Here is a 14272-nt window from a genome sequence, read left to right on the forward strand (position 1 = left end):
CATGGCCCCCAACTGCCCTCCCCTACCAGCCTCATGGCTCCCAACTGCCCTCCCCTGCTGGCCTCATGGCCCCAAATACCCTCCCTGCCAGCCTCATGGCCCCCAATTGCCCTCTCCTGCTGGCCTCATGGCCCCAAATACCCTCTCTGCTGGTCTCATGGCCCCCAACTTCCCTCCCCTGCCAGCCTCATGGCCCCCAAATGCCCTCCCTGGCTAGTTTCCAGGAAGGTCTCCTGGTCTAATTAGCATATTACCCTTTTATTAGCATAGATGCCCGGCACTTTCCTAAGTGCATAATGCATATTCTTTTAGTCCTCCCAATAATCCTATAAATTGGAACTATTAATATACTATCTTTATAGATAATGAAAATGAAGCACTGAGAGGTGAAATGACTTCCTCAATGTCCTACAACCAATAGAAGGTGGAGCTGTGACTGGAACCAGGTCTGAGCGCAGGGGACACCAGCTGCCTATTTACTTTGTCTCAATAGTCTCCTTCCTCACAACTCACCCCACATAGATTGTACGGATGAATTTCTAACTATATACAATCTCAGAAGCAAATGGATAACTAAATGAACAAGAAACCCAAAAGAAAGTTATTTCAAAGGAAGAAAACATTAACACGGTAGTTTTCAAACTTGTTTTGCTCCCACTATGTTGCTTTTGACCAAACCAATATAACAGAAACAAGCGGAGCTGGTCTGTTTAGAGCACAAAAGCCAGAGCATTGTGGCATGAGCCACCACCAGCTCTGACTGCACTGTGCCCTCCACTTTGGCCCAGGCAGCTTAAAGGACTAAGGGACTCAGTTAAGAGTCATATCCTACATCAACCACTGGTTGAAAAGAAAACTGGGGATACTAGAATCAATTCACCTGTCCTCATTATCTGACTTGGTATTAAAGTTAGAGTTAAAAAAAATTTTTTTCACCAGTTTGCAACATTATAATTGGAAGCTCTCCAATTTGATCATTAAAATTTCTTATAATAAACTGTTTTTGGTACTGTTTTGCACTCCTGTCCATTTTATACAGTCTAGATAACCTTGTTAAGCACAGGAGAATAGCTGAGAGGAAGGATTAGGCTGAAAAGGTGCGGGGATGGCAAAGTTAAGCATCTGTGGAGGATGAGAATATTGAGAAAGCTTCTGCATGTACAGATTCTAAAGAAAGTCAGCTCTGACTTTGGAAATGAATAGCTGAGAGTGTGGTTCTTTTGTTTATTTTCTTGCCTTTTCCCTTTCTGGTTCCTCAAAAGGACAGGAATTCAAGATATTTATTCTTACTCAGATATGCTTTCTCTAAACATTATCTAAGCAGTCCAAATTCTCTTCATGAGGTATTGTTACCAGAGAATTAAACTCCCCTGTCACTCATGAGAGCAAGGTTCTTGGGGTACCGCTGAAATAAGAATTTTCAGAAGCCCTCACGGGAGAATGAGATGTGAAAAAAGGCTTTATTTGCATGAAGTTAGTTACATTCCTCGGGTTCCAAAGTCCCATGCCCTTGGAACCAGTCCTGAGAAAGGTAAAGCTCCAGCAGGGCCAAAAGCAAGGCCAGTGTCCGAAGCTTCTGTTCCATGTTGCAGCCGGGTGTAGTTCAGCATCCAGGCTAATTAAAGTTCACGAGTCCATGGTGGGAGTTCCACGTGGCACAGTCCCCTAAAATGGGAGTCCCAGAGGGCCCAGCACATGTGAGAAAGTAGAGAGAGTAGAAACCAAGATAGCTTACTTCTTTGTCTAGAAGTTTAAATATTCAGGTTTCAAAACTGTAGCAGCCATGCCCATCCTGGCCACTAATTTGTTCCCAGGTAGGACTGATGGGCAAACACCTTCCCACAACACTCAGACCTCACTGAGCATGTGTCTGAACTGCCTTTGTTCAGTCTCTTCCCCCACTGATCAGTGGGGAACAGACTTGGAGAGGGTTAAGTGCAGTTTTTTTGGCAAAGCTGTATAAATGGCATGCTTATATTATCTGGTCTCCCCTTTCCTGTTAAATAATAACCAGGTTATTACAACAGTGTCAATATCACCACGTCTGCTGGGCTGTTTGGTGTGTTTCGTTCGTTTGTTTGTTTGTTTGTTTTTTGTTTGTTTGTTTGTTTTGTACCTGGAAGTCAGGTCACCTAAGCTCATATAGTTTCCAAAATATTTCTTCCAAGGATACCTACACTCAATGTCAGAGGTTTCCTTTACTACTTAAATAATTCCACACCTCTACCCACACTTCTACCAAGATGTTGATTTCTCCTAGCCATTTCAACTCATTTATTTACTTCATTACCACAACCAGGACCCACTTTTATGTGTTACTCTCCAAGATGTGCTATGTGCTTCTTTCTTCTAGAAATTTTTGGGATATGGGTTTCACCAGAGTAATATGGAGACAAGCAGTTCTAGGATTGAACTGGATTCCTTCACTTACTGGCCAACACCACTTTGGACAAGTTACTTAAACTCTAGTTACCTCAAATTCCTCATCTGTAAGTTAGGTATTAAATAATACCTATTCTGAGCTCTACTGAACCTTAGCAAAAGAGACAAATCCATTCATATGCAAACTCTTTTAGGCCATAGAAAAAAAGATAAAGAGGAAGGTCCAAGATGGTAGAGTAGGTGGAAGGTGCACTCACCTCCTTTCATGACCACATCAAAATTAAAAGAGAATTATAGAACAATCAGCCTAGAAACCATCTGAAGAGTAGCTGAACAGAAGTTCTATAACTAAGCGTATAAAGAAGAAGCCACACTGAGACTTGTAGGAGGAGCAGAGATGCGAAATAGGCAATGGTTGAGAATCCAGAGAGATATCTCAGCTGCAAAGGTCCCCCTGGAAAAATGAGAGTTCTCAGCCCAACACGCTCCCCAACCCAGAGTGCTGAGAAAAGGAGCTAACATAACATCTGGCTGTGGAAATCAGTGGGGATTCTATTTACCCCCAGGGAGACAGAGGTTGCTGGAAACCCAGATGTCCTCTTAAAGAACCAACACACAACTCTTACTCACAGACACTCACCCTGGGATCCACATCAGCTCCGTGGTCGGGGGGTGCCAGAGTCATATAAGAAGAGACTAAGTTGTGTGGTTCTAGGCAAGGGCTGGAAGGACAGCCTCCAATATCCCTGTATTGAGTCCTCCAACCACACAGCCCATGGGAACCATCTTTCCTGGGTTAGGCACTCCCTCAACAGGCAGTAGCCTAACACTGGCTCCGCCCTGAGGTCCCACGATAAACAGTTCATACATGGCTGGAGATGGGGCTGTTGTCTCACTTTGCCTATAGGTGTCACCCATTCCTGTGTGGAGCCCTTCCCCCACACGACATTAGCATGGTGAGTTACACTAGTTTCATCCTGACAATGCCCTGAGGTCCTGCCCTTACCGGCTCACACACAGCCAGAGGCTCTGTCTGTGGTGGCTACTAGCCTCGGCCTGTGTTGCATTCCTTCTTTAAAAAACCTCCAGAAATTCTGGTCAAGCTCTGGAGTTCCAGAAACACAAGGAGAAACTGAGTTGTCTGGCTTCAGGGCAAGGGCCATCTTCCAACAGGGCCAGCTTTCCTAGGTTAAGCCTTCATTACACACCGCCAAATCTGAATCTGCTGTAGTATGGTAACTCTACTAGCTCCACCATGGTGACTCCCTGAGGCCCCATCCCCACTGCAATGGTCCAGGTGGGTGGTAGCTGGTCTTGATGTACCCTGAGACTTTTGCTGAGTGATCTCAGATCCAGCACAGCTTCCAAGTTTGAAACAGTACTAACCTGGTAAACACCACCACCCACCCCTACACACACACCAGGTAACTCCCTGAGAACCTGCCACATGTAACTCATGTACTACCGAGGCTGTTACAGTGGTTGAGCCTAAATGGCAGGTGGCAGCAGATCTCAGGTGCTTTAGGCCTTTTACTGACTTTCCCCAGGACCAGTACTTGTGGGAGATGGTCCAGTTGGCAGCTTGTTGGCAGATGGCCTCCCACATGAACCTAGTTCCAGTAGAGGCAGCTACAGTCCATGGATTTCTTTGCACCTTCTAACAGGTAGCCCAGGGCTGGTCACTGGCAGGGTTTGACATTGGCCTGCACTTGAGTCACTCCCAAGAGACCCCAGAACCAACACAACTGGATGCTGGCTTGGGACTACAACAGAGCACCACCCAATTAGTTCCACAAATGGCACACCAAAGAGAGGTCTCAGCAAGCACCAGACCCTGATGGGGCAAATTCCACGTAATGGGGTCAGCACTTTCAGATCAGCACATACACTGTGGTTGTGTCCAATCCTGATAGACAGCCAGCCTGAGGGTCAACCCACAGATGTGCCAACAGCATTCAAGACTCAGTGATAACAGGAGGGCACACATAAACCACACAAGGGATATTCCTATAGCACCCAGCTAAGGTGATCGAGAAGATTGCATGACTGTACCCCACAGGACACTACATCAGGCCACCCTACCAAGACTTGGAGACATAGCAGGTCTACCTAATATACAGAAACAAACACAGAGAGGCAGCCAAAATGAGGAGACAAAAAACCATGCCCCCAATAAAAGAACATGAGAAATCTCCAGAAAAAGAACTAAATAGAATGGAGTCAAGCAATCTACCTGATACAGAGTTCAAACAATGGTTATAAGGATCCTCAAGGAACTTAGTGAGAACTTCAACAGCATAATAAAGGACATAGAAACCAAAGAAAAGAACCAGTCAGAAATGAATAACACACTAGAAGGATTCAACAGCATATTAAATGAAGCAGAGGATCAATTCAACAATTTGGTAGCAAAAAGATCAGAGCAGCAGAAAGAAAAAACAATTCTTTAAAAATGAGGATAATTTAAGGGACCTCTGGGACAACATCAAACATAACAATATTCATATCATAGGACTACCAAAAGGAGAAGAAAGAGAGCAAGGGATTGAGAACTTATTTGAAGAAATAATGGCAAAACTTTCCTAACCTAGTGAAGAAAAAAGACACAAAAATTCAAGGAGTGCAGAGAGTCCCAAACAAGATGAATTCAAAGTAGCCTACACTAAGACACATCATAATTAAAATGGCAAAAATTAATGACAAAGAGAGAATCTTAAAAGCAGCAAGAGAAAGACAATTAGTTACCTACAAGGGAGTTCTCATACACTATCAGCTGATATCTCAACAAAACTTTGCAGGCCAGATGAAGTGGCAAGAAATATTCAAAGTGATGAAAAGCAAGGACCTAGAACCAAGACTGCTCTACTCAGCAAAGCTATTTTAATATGAAGGAGAGATAAAGAGCTTCCCAGGCAATAGAATGCTAAAGGAGTTCATCGCCACTAACCCAGTATTACAAGCAATGTTGAAGGGACTTCTTTAAGAAGAAGAAGGGGGGGAAAGGAACATAAATATGAACAATAAAATGGCAATAATACCTACCAATAACCACTTTAAGTATAAATGGATTAAATGCTGTAATCAAAAGACAAAGGGTAGCTGAATGGATAAGAAAATAAGGTTGTCTACAAGAGACTCACTTCAGATCAAAAGACACACACAGACATAAAGTAAAGGCATAGAAAATGATATTTCACGCAAATAGGAAACAACAAAAAAGCTGGGGTAACAATACTTATATCATACAAACTAGACTAAAACAATGGCTATAATGAGACAAAGAAAGACATTACATAATGATAAAGGGCCCAATCCAACAAGAGAATATAATCCTTGTAAATATTTATACACCTAACATAGAAGCACCTAAAAATATAAAGAAAATATTGATGGACATTAAGGAGAGATTGACAGTAATACAGTCATAGTAAGGGACTTTAACACTCCCATTGACACCACTGGGTAGATCTTCCAGAGAGAAAATCAATAAGGAAACAGGGGCCTGAAATAACACATTAGACTAGATGGATTTAATTAATATTTTTAGAGCATTTCACCCCAAAGCAGCAAAATATACATTCTTTTCTAGTGCATATGGAACACTTTCCAGGATAGATCACATATTAGACCACAAAACAAGTCTCAATAAATTTAAGGACATTGAAGTTATATCAAGCATCTTCTCTGACCATAGTGGTATGAAATTAGAAATCAATTGCAAGAAAAAAACTGAAAATCACACAAACATATGGAGGCTAAATAACATGTTACTAAACAATGAATGGGTTAACAATGAGATCAAGGAAGAAATCAAAAGATACCTTGAGACAAACGAAAATGAAAACACAACAACCCAAAATCTGTGAGACAACCGAAAACAGTCTTAAGAGGGTCCCTTGTAGACAGCATATATTTGTGTCTTATTTTCTTGTCAAGAAACAAGGAAAATCCCAAATAAGCAATCTAATCTTACACATAAAGAAACTAGAAAAAGAATAGCAAACAAAGCCCAAAATGAGTAGAGGTAAGACAATAATAAAGATCAGAGTGGAAATAAATGAAACAGAGTCTAAAACACACACACGCACACACACACAGTACAAGAGATCAACAAAACCAAGAGCTGGTTTGTACAGCAAAAGAAACCATCAACAAAATCAAAAGACAACCTATTTGCCAATTATACATTCAATAAGGGGTTAATATCCAAAATTTATAAAGAACTCATTCAATTTAACACCCTAAAAACAAACAACCCAATTAAAAACTGGGTAGAGGACCTGAATAGACACTTCTTAAAAGATGATATACAGATGGCCAATAGGCCTATGAAAAGATGCTTAATATCTTTAATCATCAGAGAAATGGGAATGAAAACCACAATGAGATATCACTTCACATCTGTCAGAATGGCTATCATCAATAAATCAACAAATAACAAGTGTTGGCAAGGATGTGGAAAAAGGGGAACCCCCATACACTGTTGGTGGGAATGATGCGGGTGCAGCCACTATAGAAAACAGAATGGAAGGTTCTCAAAAAAAAAAATGGAACTGCCTTATGACCTAGCAATTCTAATTCTGGCTATATATCTGAAAAAAACCCAAAACACTAATTCCAAAGAATATATTCACCCCTATGTTCATTGCAGCATTATTTGCAATAACCAAAATATAGAATCAACCCAAGAACCCTTCAACAGACCAGTAGATAGAAAAAGTAGTGGTACATATATACAATGGAATATTACTTAGCCATTAAAGGAATGAAATCTTACCGTTTGTGGCAGCATGGATAGTATTAAGCTAAGTGAAATAAATCAGACAGAGAAAGACAAATACCATATGATTTTACTTATATGTAGAACCTAAAGAACAAAATAAATGAACAAACAAAATAGAAACAGACTCATAGTTTTGGATAACAGACTGGTAGTTACCAGAGTGGAGGGGGTTTTGGATACTGGGTAAAATGTTGAAGGAATTAAGAAGTACAGATTGGTCCCAGCCAGTGTGGCTCAGTGGTTGAGCATCAACCTATGAACTAGGAGGTCATGGTTCAATTCCTGGTCAGGGCACATGCCCGGGGTTGCAAGCTCAATTCCCAGTGAGGGACATGTAGGAAGCAGCTGATCAATGATTCTTTCTCATCATTGATGTTTCTCTCTTTCTCTCTCCCTTCCTCTTTGAAATCAATAAAAACATTTTTTTAATAAAATAAAAATTATCACAGGGATAGGGAATATAGTCAGCATAGGGAATATAGTCAATAATATTGTAATAACTATGTATGGTGCCAGGTGTTTATGTGAATTATCAGGGGGATCACTTTGTAAATTTATATAAAACTAGAGGCCCGGTGCACGAATTCGTGCATGGGTGGGGTCCCTCAGCCTGGCAGTGATCTGGGCCAATCGGGCCGTCTCACCCAGTCCTAATTGGGGCCAATCGGGCCAATCGGGGGGAGGGACCTCAGGAGGTTGCCTGGCCACAGAAGGTTGGCTGTGGGAGCACACTGATCACCAGTGGGCAGCTCCTGCATTAAGCATCTGCCCCCTGGTGGTCAGTGTGCATCATAGTGACCGGTCGATGGGTTGTTCAGTCGACCAGTGGTAAAGGTCGCTTAGGCTTTTATATATATAGATATATAGATAATATTGAATGTCTATTGTAATTGAAAAATAAAAATTTTTTAAAAGAAAACAAATAAGGAACCACCCACTTCATTATATGAGACCAACATCATTTTGCTTTAAAACTGTAGGCCAAATAAAATATTATCAAATCAAACCAATAGGGAAAAAAATAAACAATTTAATAAATGGTATTGGGACAATTGACTATACACATACTTGGAAGATATAAGTTCCAGATGAATTAAGGACAAATCTAATATTTAAAACATGTTATAGAAGGTGAAGAGATTAGCCAAAGAGCATATATGCATAGCCCATGGACATAGGTAATAGTGTGGTGATGGCCAGAGGGAGGGGGACAGAGGCTGGGTGGAGGTGGGTAAAGGGAGAGAAAAAGGAAGACACCTGTAATACTATCAACAATAAATAAATAAAAACAAACATGTTATAAACTTGCACTTAAGTAAGACCTTCTTAAATAAGACTTGCTTAGCACCACATCCTCCTGTGTGACTTAGAACACATTATTTAGCTTTCTGAGGTATTGTGTTGTTGTTGTTTGTAATCAATAGAATAGAGATGATAATAGAAGTATTGTGAAATACACTCTGATCTGCCAAAGTATAAATCTCATTTGTTACATTAAACTTTGTGGTTTAATGGTTGTATCCAGTTCTGTATACCTCAGTCCTCTGGAGGTACTGAAATTTTATTTTTCCTGCTGCTATTAAGAACATATTTGAGCCTGGCTGGTGTGGCTCAATTGGTTGAGCATCGTCCTATACACCAGGAAGTCACTGGTTCAATTCCCAGTCAGAACACATGCCCAGGTTGCAGGCTCAATCCCCAGTAAGGAGTGTGTAAGTGGCAGCTGGTCGATGTTCCATTCTCACATCAATATTTCTCTTCCTCTCCTTTGCTCTCTCTGAAATCAATAAAAACATTTTTTTTTAAAGAGAACATATTTGAGTCCAGCTGGTGTGGCTTGGTAGTTGAGTATTGACCTATGAACCAGGAAGTCAAGGTTCAATTCCCAGTCAGAACACATGCCCAGGTTGCAGGCTCGATCCCCAGTAAGGAGTGTGTAAGTGGCAGCTGGTCGATGTTCCATTCTCACATCGATATTTCTCTTCCTCTCCTTTGCTCTCTCTGAAATCAATAAAAACATTTTTTTTTAAGAACATATTTGAGTCCAGCTGGTGTGGCTTAGTGGTTGAGTATTGACCTATGAACCAGGAAGTAGAGGTTCAATTCCCAGTCAGGGCACGTGCAGGACTGTGGGCTCGTCCCTAGTATGGGGCATGCAGGAGGCAGCCGATCCATGATTCTCTCTCATCAGTGATGTTCCTATCTCTCTTTCCCTCTCTCTTCCTCTTGGAGAACTATATATTTTAAGAACATATTTGAGTCTAATATGCAGAAATTCTTCTTCTGTTAACTCCTATATCTCAGCACCTCTAGAAATGACAAAATTTTCTCCTTCAACATTTTTGACAAGTTTTTAACCTATTGACATGATTTCTTGCTGATATATGATTATATATGTCTGTACAAACACAGCAAGAGATCCAGGAATTCTGGATATTCTTTTGATTTTTCTCCTTTTAAGATTTATTCCCACAAGAAGAAAATAATTCTTTTTAATCTAACTTAATGGGTCACTTTCAAGAACTCTCTCCACTCCTTTATCAAGCAGACGTAAAAACATGTTAAAGTCATTTATTTTTCCTCTTGAACAAAAAGATAAAAAGACAAATCCTGTTTCATTGGTAAAACTATTATACTGTTTATTTGCCTGTGTGTTTTGTTTTCTTTTCCCCTTCCCTGATGACCAATTCTCTGATAAAGTAACTCTATGTCTAGATCAAGACTCAGTTTCAGGTGACAGAATCCAATTCAAACCAACCCAAGGAAATTCCTAAGGGAATAAATTGGCTTTGGTAGGTGGAAAGTCCAGGGCTGGGTATATCTTCAGGCATAGCTGGTTTGCATGGTTAAGGCCTAGCTCCACCTGATCGGCATGGAATAATTCCCCTCAAAAAGAGGCGGAGCCGTCTCAGCAGAAACAGAGAAGAAAGCACTGAACTGGCAAAAGCAATAACTGTCCACAGCAGTAATGGAAGATGTGTCCTGGTTCACATGGTGCCTACACTGTCGTCTGCTCCCTCAGGTCATTGTTTGCACAAGGGGTAGCAACATTACAGCAGTCTTGATGGGTCATGAAGCCTGGACGTATTTGCTTCAGTTCCTTGACTGTGTCTCAGTAATGAAGTTAGAAAACAACTTGCCTGCACTCCGTTTGCTGTTTTGCACCCATGTTATCTGTTGTGATATTCATTAACAACCCATATTTTGGGGTGTGTGTGTGTGTGTGTGTGTGTGTGTGTGGCTAAATTAGGAGAGATGCTCATAACCTCATGAGATTTGAGTGAAAAGTCTTCTACAAAGGTTCTGAGTCTCATTTTCCTAGAACTGCAGAGAGTTGCTGAGGCTTTGTCATCCATGTCTGAAGGCCTAAGTGCGGTGGTTCTTGATCCTTGGCCTGTTAGCATTGCCCTGGACATCTGCTGAGGGAAAGGACCCGCGCTGCAGGGAGTGGAGGAGGCCTGTAATTGCGTTGGGAGCCACAGTGTCATTGTTCTGCACTGCAGACATGTTGGCACAGTTGCCAAATGCTTGGCCCACTCCTGGGACTCCCGGGGCTCTCTCCACCCCAGGAGTATGACTGTCTTCTCCCATTCCCTCTGCCTCAGGAGAGGTGGAGACAGCTTCCAATTTTTTGTTCCAAAATTAGGTTTGTTTGTCCTCTCTGCACTCCTTCCATTCCCTCTCTCCACAGTCTCTCCCCAGTCATTAGAATGCTTTGTCTCAAGCACAGGAGCAGCGAGGGGCTATTGGTAACCATAGGCAACCAAGAACCTGTAGTAGCTATTTGTGCTATCTTTGTGAGGCGCAATCTAGCCACTAGCTGGGTAGACAGAAAAATGTGCCCTACAGGTTTCCTTGTACAGTAAAATATCGGCTTCTCTGTTTTTAGAACGACCAGTTCATGGGCGAGATGCAGATGATTGGAGGCTATGGTCTTTCAATACTGGCAGGAAAGGTTTGCTCAGTTCGCACTGATGCCTGACGTTGTGGGGAAATCAGTGACCTTCATTTCAGGTCGGCACTTGCAATACATTTCAGACACTCTCCAGGGTTTGCTAATTCATGCAAATGGATGTGTGAACTCTTGTAATGATTTCTCCTTTATAAAACACTCCTTTATAATGCTTCCAGGACATGATGCAGACCAAATCTTTCGTCTGCGAGCTTTCTTCCAATCTTATTTCAGACAACCTCGTATTGCAAAACCCCTTGGCACTCCTTGTTCTTTCTTGTCTGTTCACCCTTTCAGGTGCCTCCTGAAAAGGAGGCTTTTCCCTTTACTTGTCTGCTTTATGTCTCTCATCTATGCCTCAGCACCCAGGCACTTCAGTAAGACATTTCATACACAGGTTTGTTGAAATGTACAAAATTGGGGGAGAGAATAAAAAAGACTTTTGAGACAGCACGTTTTTCAGCCCTTTGCCCTTCCCCCCTTATTAAAAAGATTTAACCCGTTAGATCCTGGGGAAAACGCCTTCCATTTTAACATGGGATTCCAAAACTTGCCAAGGCTTAGCAATCCAGTGGGGGAGGGAAAAATGTTTGGATTCTGACATAAATGCATGCATCAGAAGAAAGAGTGTTTCATAAAGCAGTTGCTCTTTGCATCAATGTGACCTGAAGTGAAAGTTTTGCTGTAAATGAAAGCAACACAGATTTTGTTTTTGCTCAGCTCTCCCTCCTGATATACCTTGTATCCATTATCTCTGAACTGCTCCAGCTTTCTAAGTAAAATGGCTCAGTCTGTAACACAAGCTTAATCTCTCCTATTTGCGGTTGTTATTGTTATGCAATGGCCGAATGGTACACAAGCTTAATCTCTCCTCTCTATTTGCGGTTGTTATTGTTATGCAATGGCCGAATGGTGGAAAGGAATACCAGTCCCATTTAATCACAAAATGAATAATAACACTCAGGACACTCCAACGCCATAAGGACTCATTACAAAACAGCTACTTCCCTCGACTCTGAAGGCAAATTGTGGCATCCAAGTGTTAAATTACTATCTAGTAGTAAATTATGTTCCATAGAAATGGGAATTAACTTGATGTTAACATAGCACTAGGCCACCATTTGATGTTACTACTTCAGTGTATAGAATAACATGCTAGGAAGCTAAAATACGCAAAGCAATTTCTCAAAATTCATAACTTTTAATACCCCTGGAGTGGTCTTTAAATGATGTCATTTTATTTTTTTTTCATCTTTTAACTTACCTTTATTTTATTTTTATGAAATGTATAATTTTATCGCTATTTGAAAATTTGCATGTGTCAGTCCATGGTAGCTGGTAACCTGAAAGAATCATTTGTCAGGCTAGCGAAGGTTGAAGCCGACTCCTGTCCTTCTTTTACTGCTGGCTGGTTTTCCATCTCTCCTACCTCTACTTCCATGACCCATAATGTATCAATGTATGTATGTGTAAGTCTATAGTAATATGTTTAACTTAATGTGTGTGGTAAGATCACCCAACTTAAATAGTACATTTTTATCAAATGGGGAAGTAAACATCAGAGATAAAGCTAGGTTGCAGCCTGTAATATTGTGGAAATACGTCATAAGTATTCCTGAAAGTCAAAAGCTAGCAAGTGATAGTGAGCACAGCCCAACATTAAGCTACATCTGTTTTATATAGTTTTTGTATGCAAATGTTAGTTCAATATGAAGCGTTGCTTTCATATAGGAAAAGATGAGGCAAACGTAATTTAAGTCATTATACCAAGCTAACATTATTACTGTACTTTTTTTCCCTAAGATCTGATAGATATGTTTATAAATAGCAACTGAATTCTAAGTTAATGCACATTTTAAAAATTGACATATAACATTATATTAGTTTCAGATGTACAACATAATGATTCAATACTTGTATATATTGCAAAATAATCACCATAAGTCTAGGTAACATCTAATTAACATAAGACATTTTAGTACTTTGTTGTATGACATTGCCTTATAGATTTATTACACAAGTTTATTATGTACCTTGTGCTTTTATCATAGGGTCTGTCAAAGTTGCAACTCTAAGAACCCAAAATGAATGCCTCCATGAAAAAAATTGCACATAGAATTATGGTCCTTCTGTCCTTCTAAAATCATGTTCTATTTTCTTTTAGAGTAATTTGTCTCTTAGGTAAGCACTGGGTAGTCCCTTCCATTAAGAGATAGAAAAGAGGTTGATGTCAAGGGCGGGGGGGAAAAAAGGACACATATGTAATACCCTTTGTAATACTTTTAGCAAAAAAAAAAAAAGAAAAGAAAAGAGGTTGAGGAAAGGGTACTTTCTTACTGGGGGTAGAGTAAGCAGAAGGGGTGATAGCACTGTGCCTCAGTATCCCCTCCCATAATTACTACACGGACCATCCTCATGAGAAAGTAGAGACCATGGAAGTTGAGGTAGGAGAGATGGAAAACCAGCCAGCAGTAAGAATGACAGGAGCCAGCTTCAATTTTTACTATTCTGACAATTCATTCTTTTAGGTTACCAGGTACCACTTTGCAGTATCTTTACACTCTCCATGTGTACATAGACGTACAACATATGCCAAGTAAAATCCCTTGGCCTTAAAATACAAATGGTTCAATATTTCTAAGATGAATCAACATCGATTAGCCAGGTTCTCAGATGTCACAACAACGTAAGGTTGAAGATCCTGCAGTTCCAGGTGCCTAGGCTTGCATCAGAAGGGAATGCTGAACACACCAGTGGAGACCACACTCTGTGCCTTCACATATACCTCGAATCTGCCCACTTCTCTCCATCTCCTTGGTAATCACCCAAGTCTAGACCCTTGCTACTCAAAGTGTGGTCTAAGGCAGGGTTCAGCAAACTTTTCTGATAAGGGCCAGATAGTAAGTATTTTAGGTTTATGGGACATAGAGTCTCTGTGGCAACTGCTTACCTCTGCAGTCATAGCATGAAAGCAGCCATAGATAACATGGAAACAAGTGGCTATCTATATATATAAAGAGCCAGGGGCCATCGCAACCGAACAGATGACCAAACAGGCTGAGTGGGGCAACAAGGCCGGCAGGAGGGTTAGTGAGGGATAACCAAACGACTGAACAGCAGGCTGTGTGGGGCGACTAGGTCGGCAGAGGGGGGCA

General features: G+C 41.0%; 1 protein-coding gene across 1 annotated transcript in view; it reads left to right on the forward strand.

Annotated features, from left to right (window-relative positions):
* The window catches only part of PRTFDC1 (phosphoribosyl transferase domain containing 1), a 100003-nt gene that overhangs the window by 68780 nt on the left and 16951 nt on the right, over nt 1–14272 (forward strand). Inside the window, 1 exon segment of the mRNA XM_005865889.2 lies at nt 11055–11120. Within this exon segment, the coding sequence (XP_005865951.1) occupies nt 11055–11120 (66 nt within the window).

Source organism: Myotis brandtii, unplaced genomic scaffold (genome assembly GCF_000412655.1).
Source record: "Myotis brandtii unplaced genomic scaffold, ASM41265v1 scaffold215, whole genome shotgun sequence".
Taxonomy (NCBI): Eukaryota; Metazoa; Chordata; class Mammalia; order Chiroptera; family Vespertilionidae; genus Myotis; species Myotis brandtii.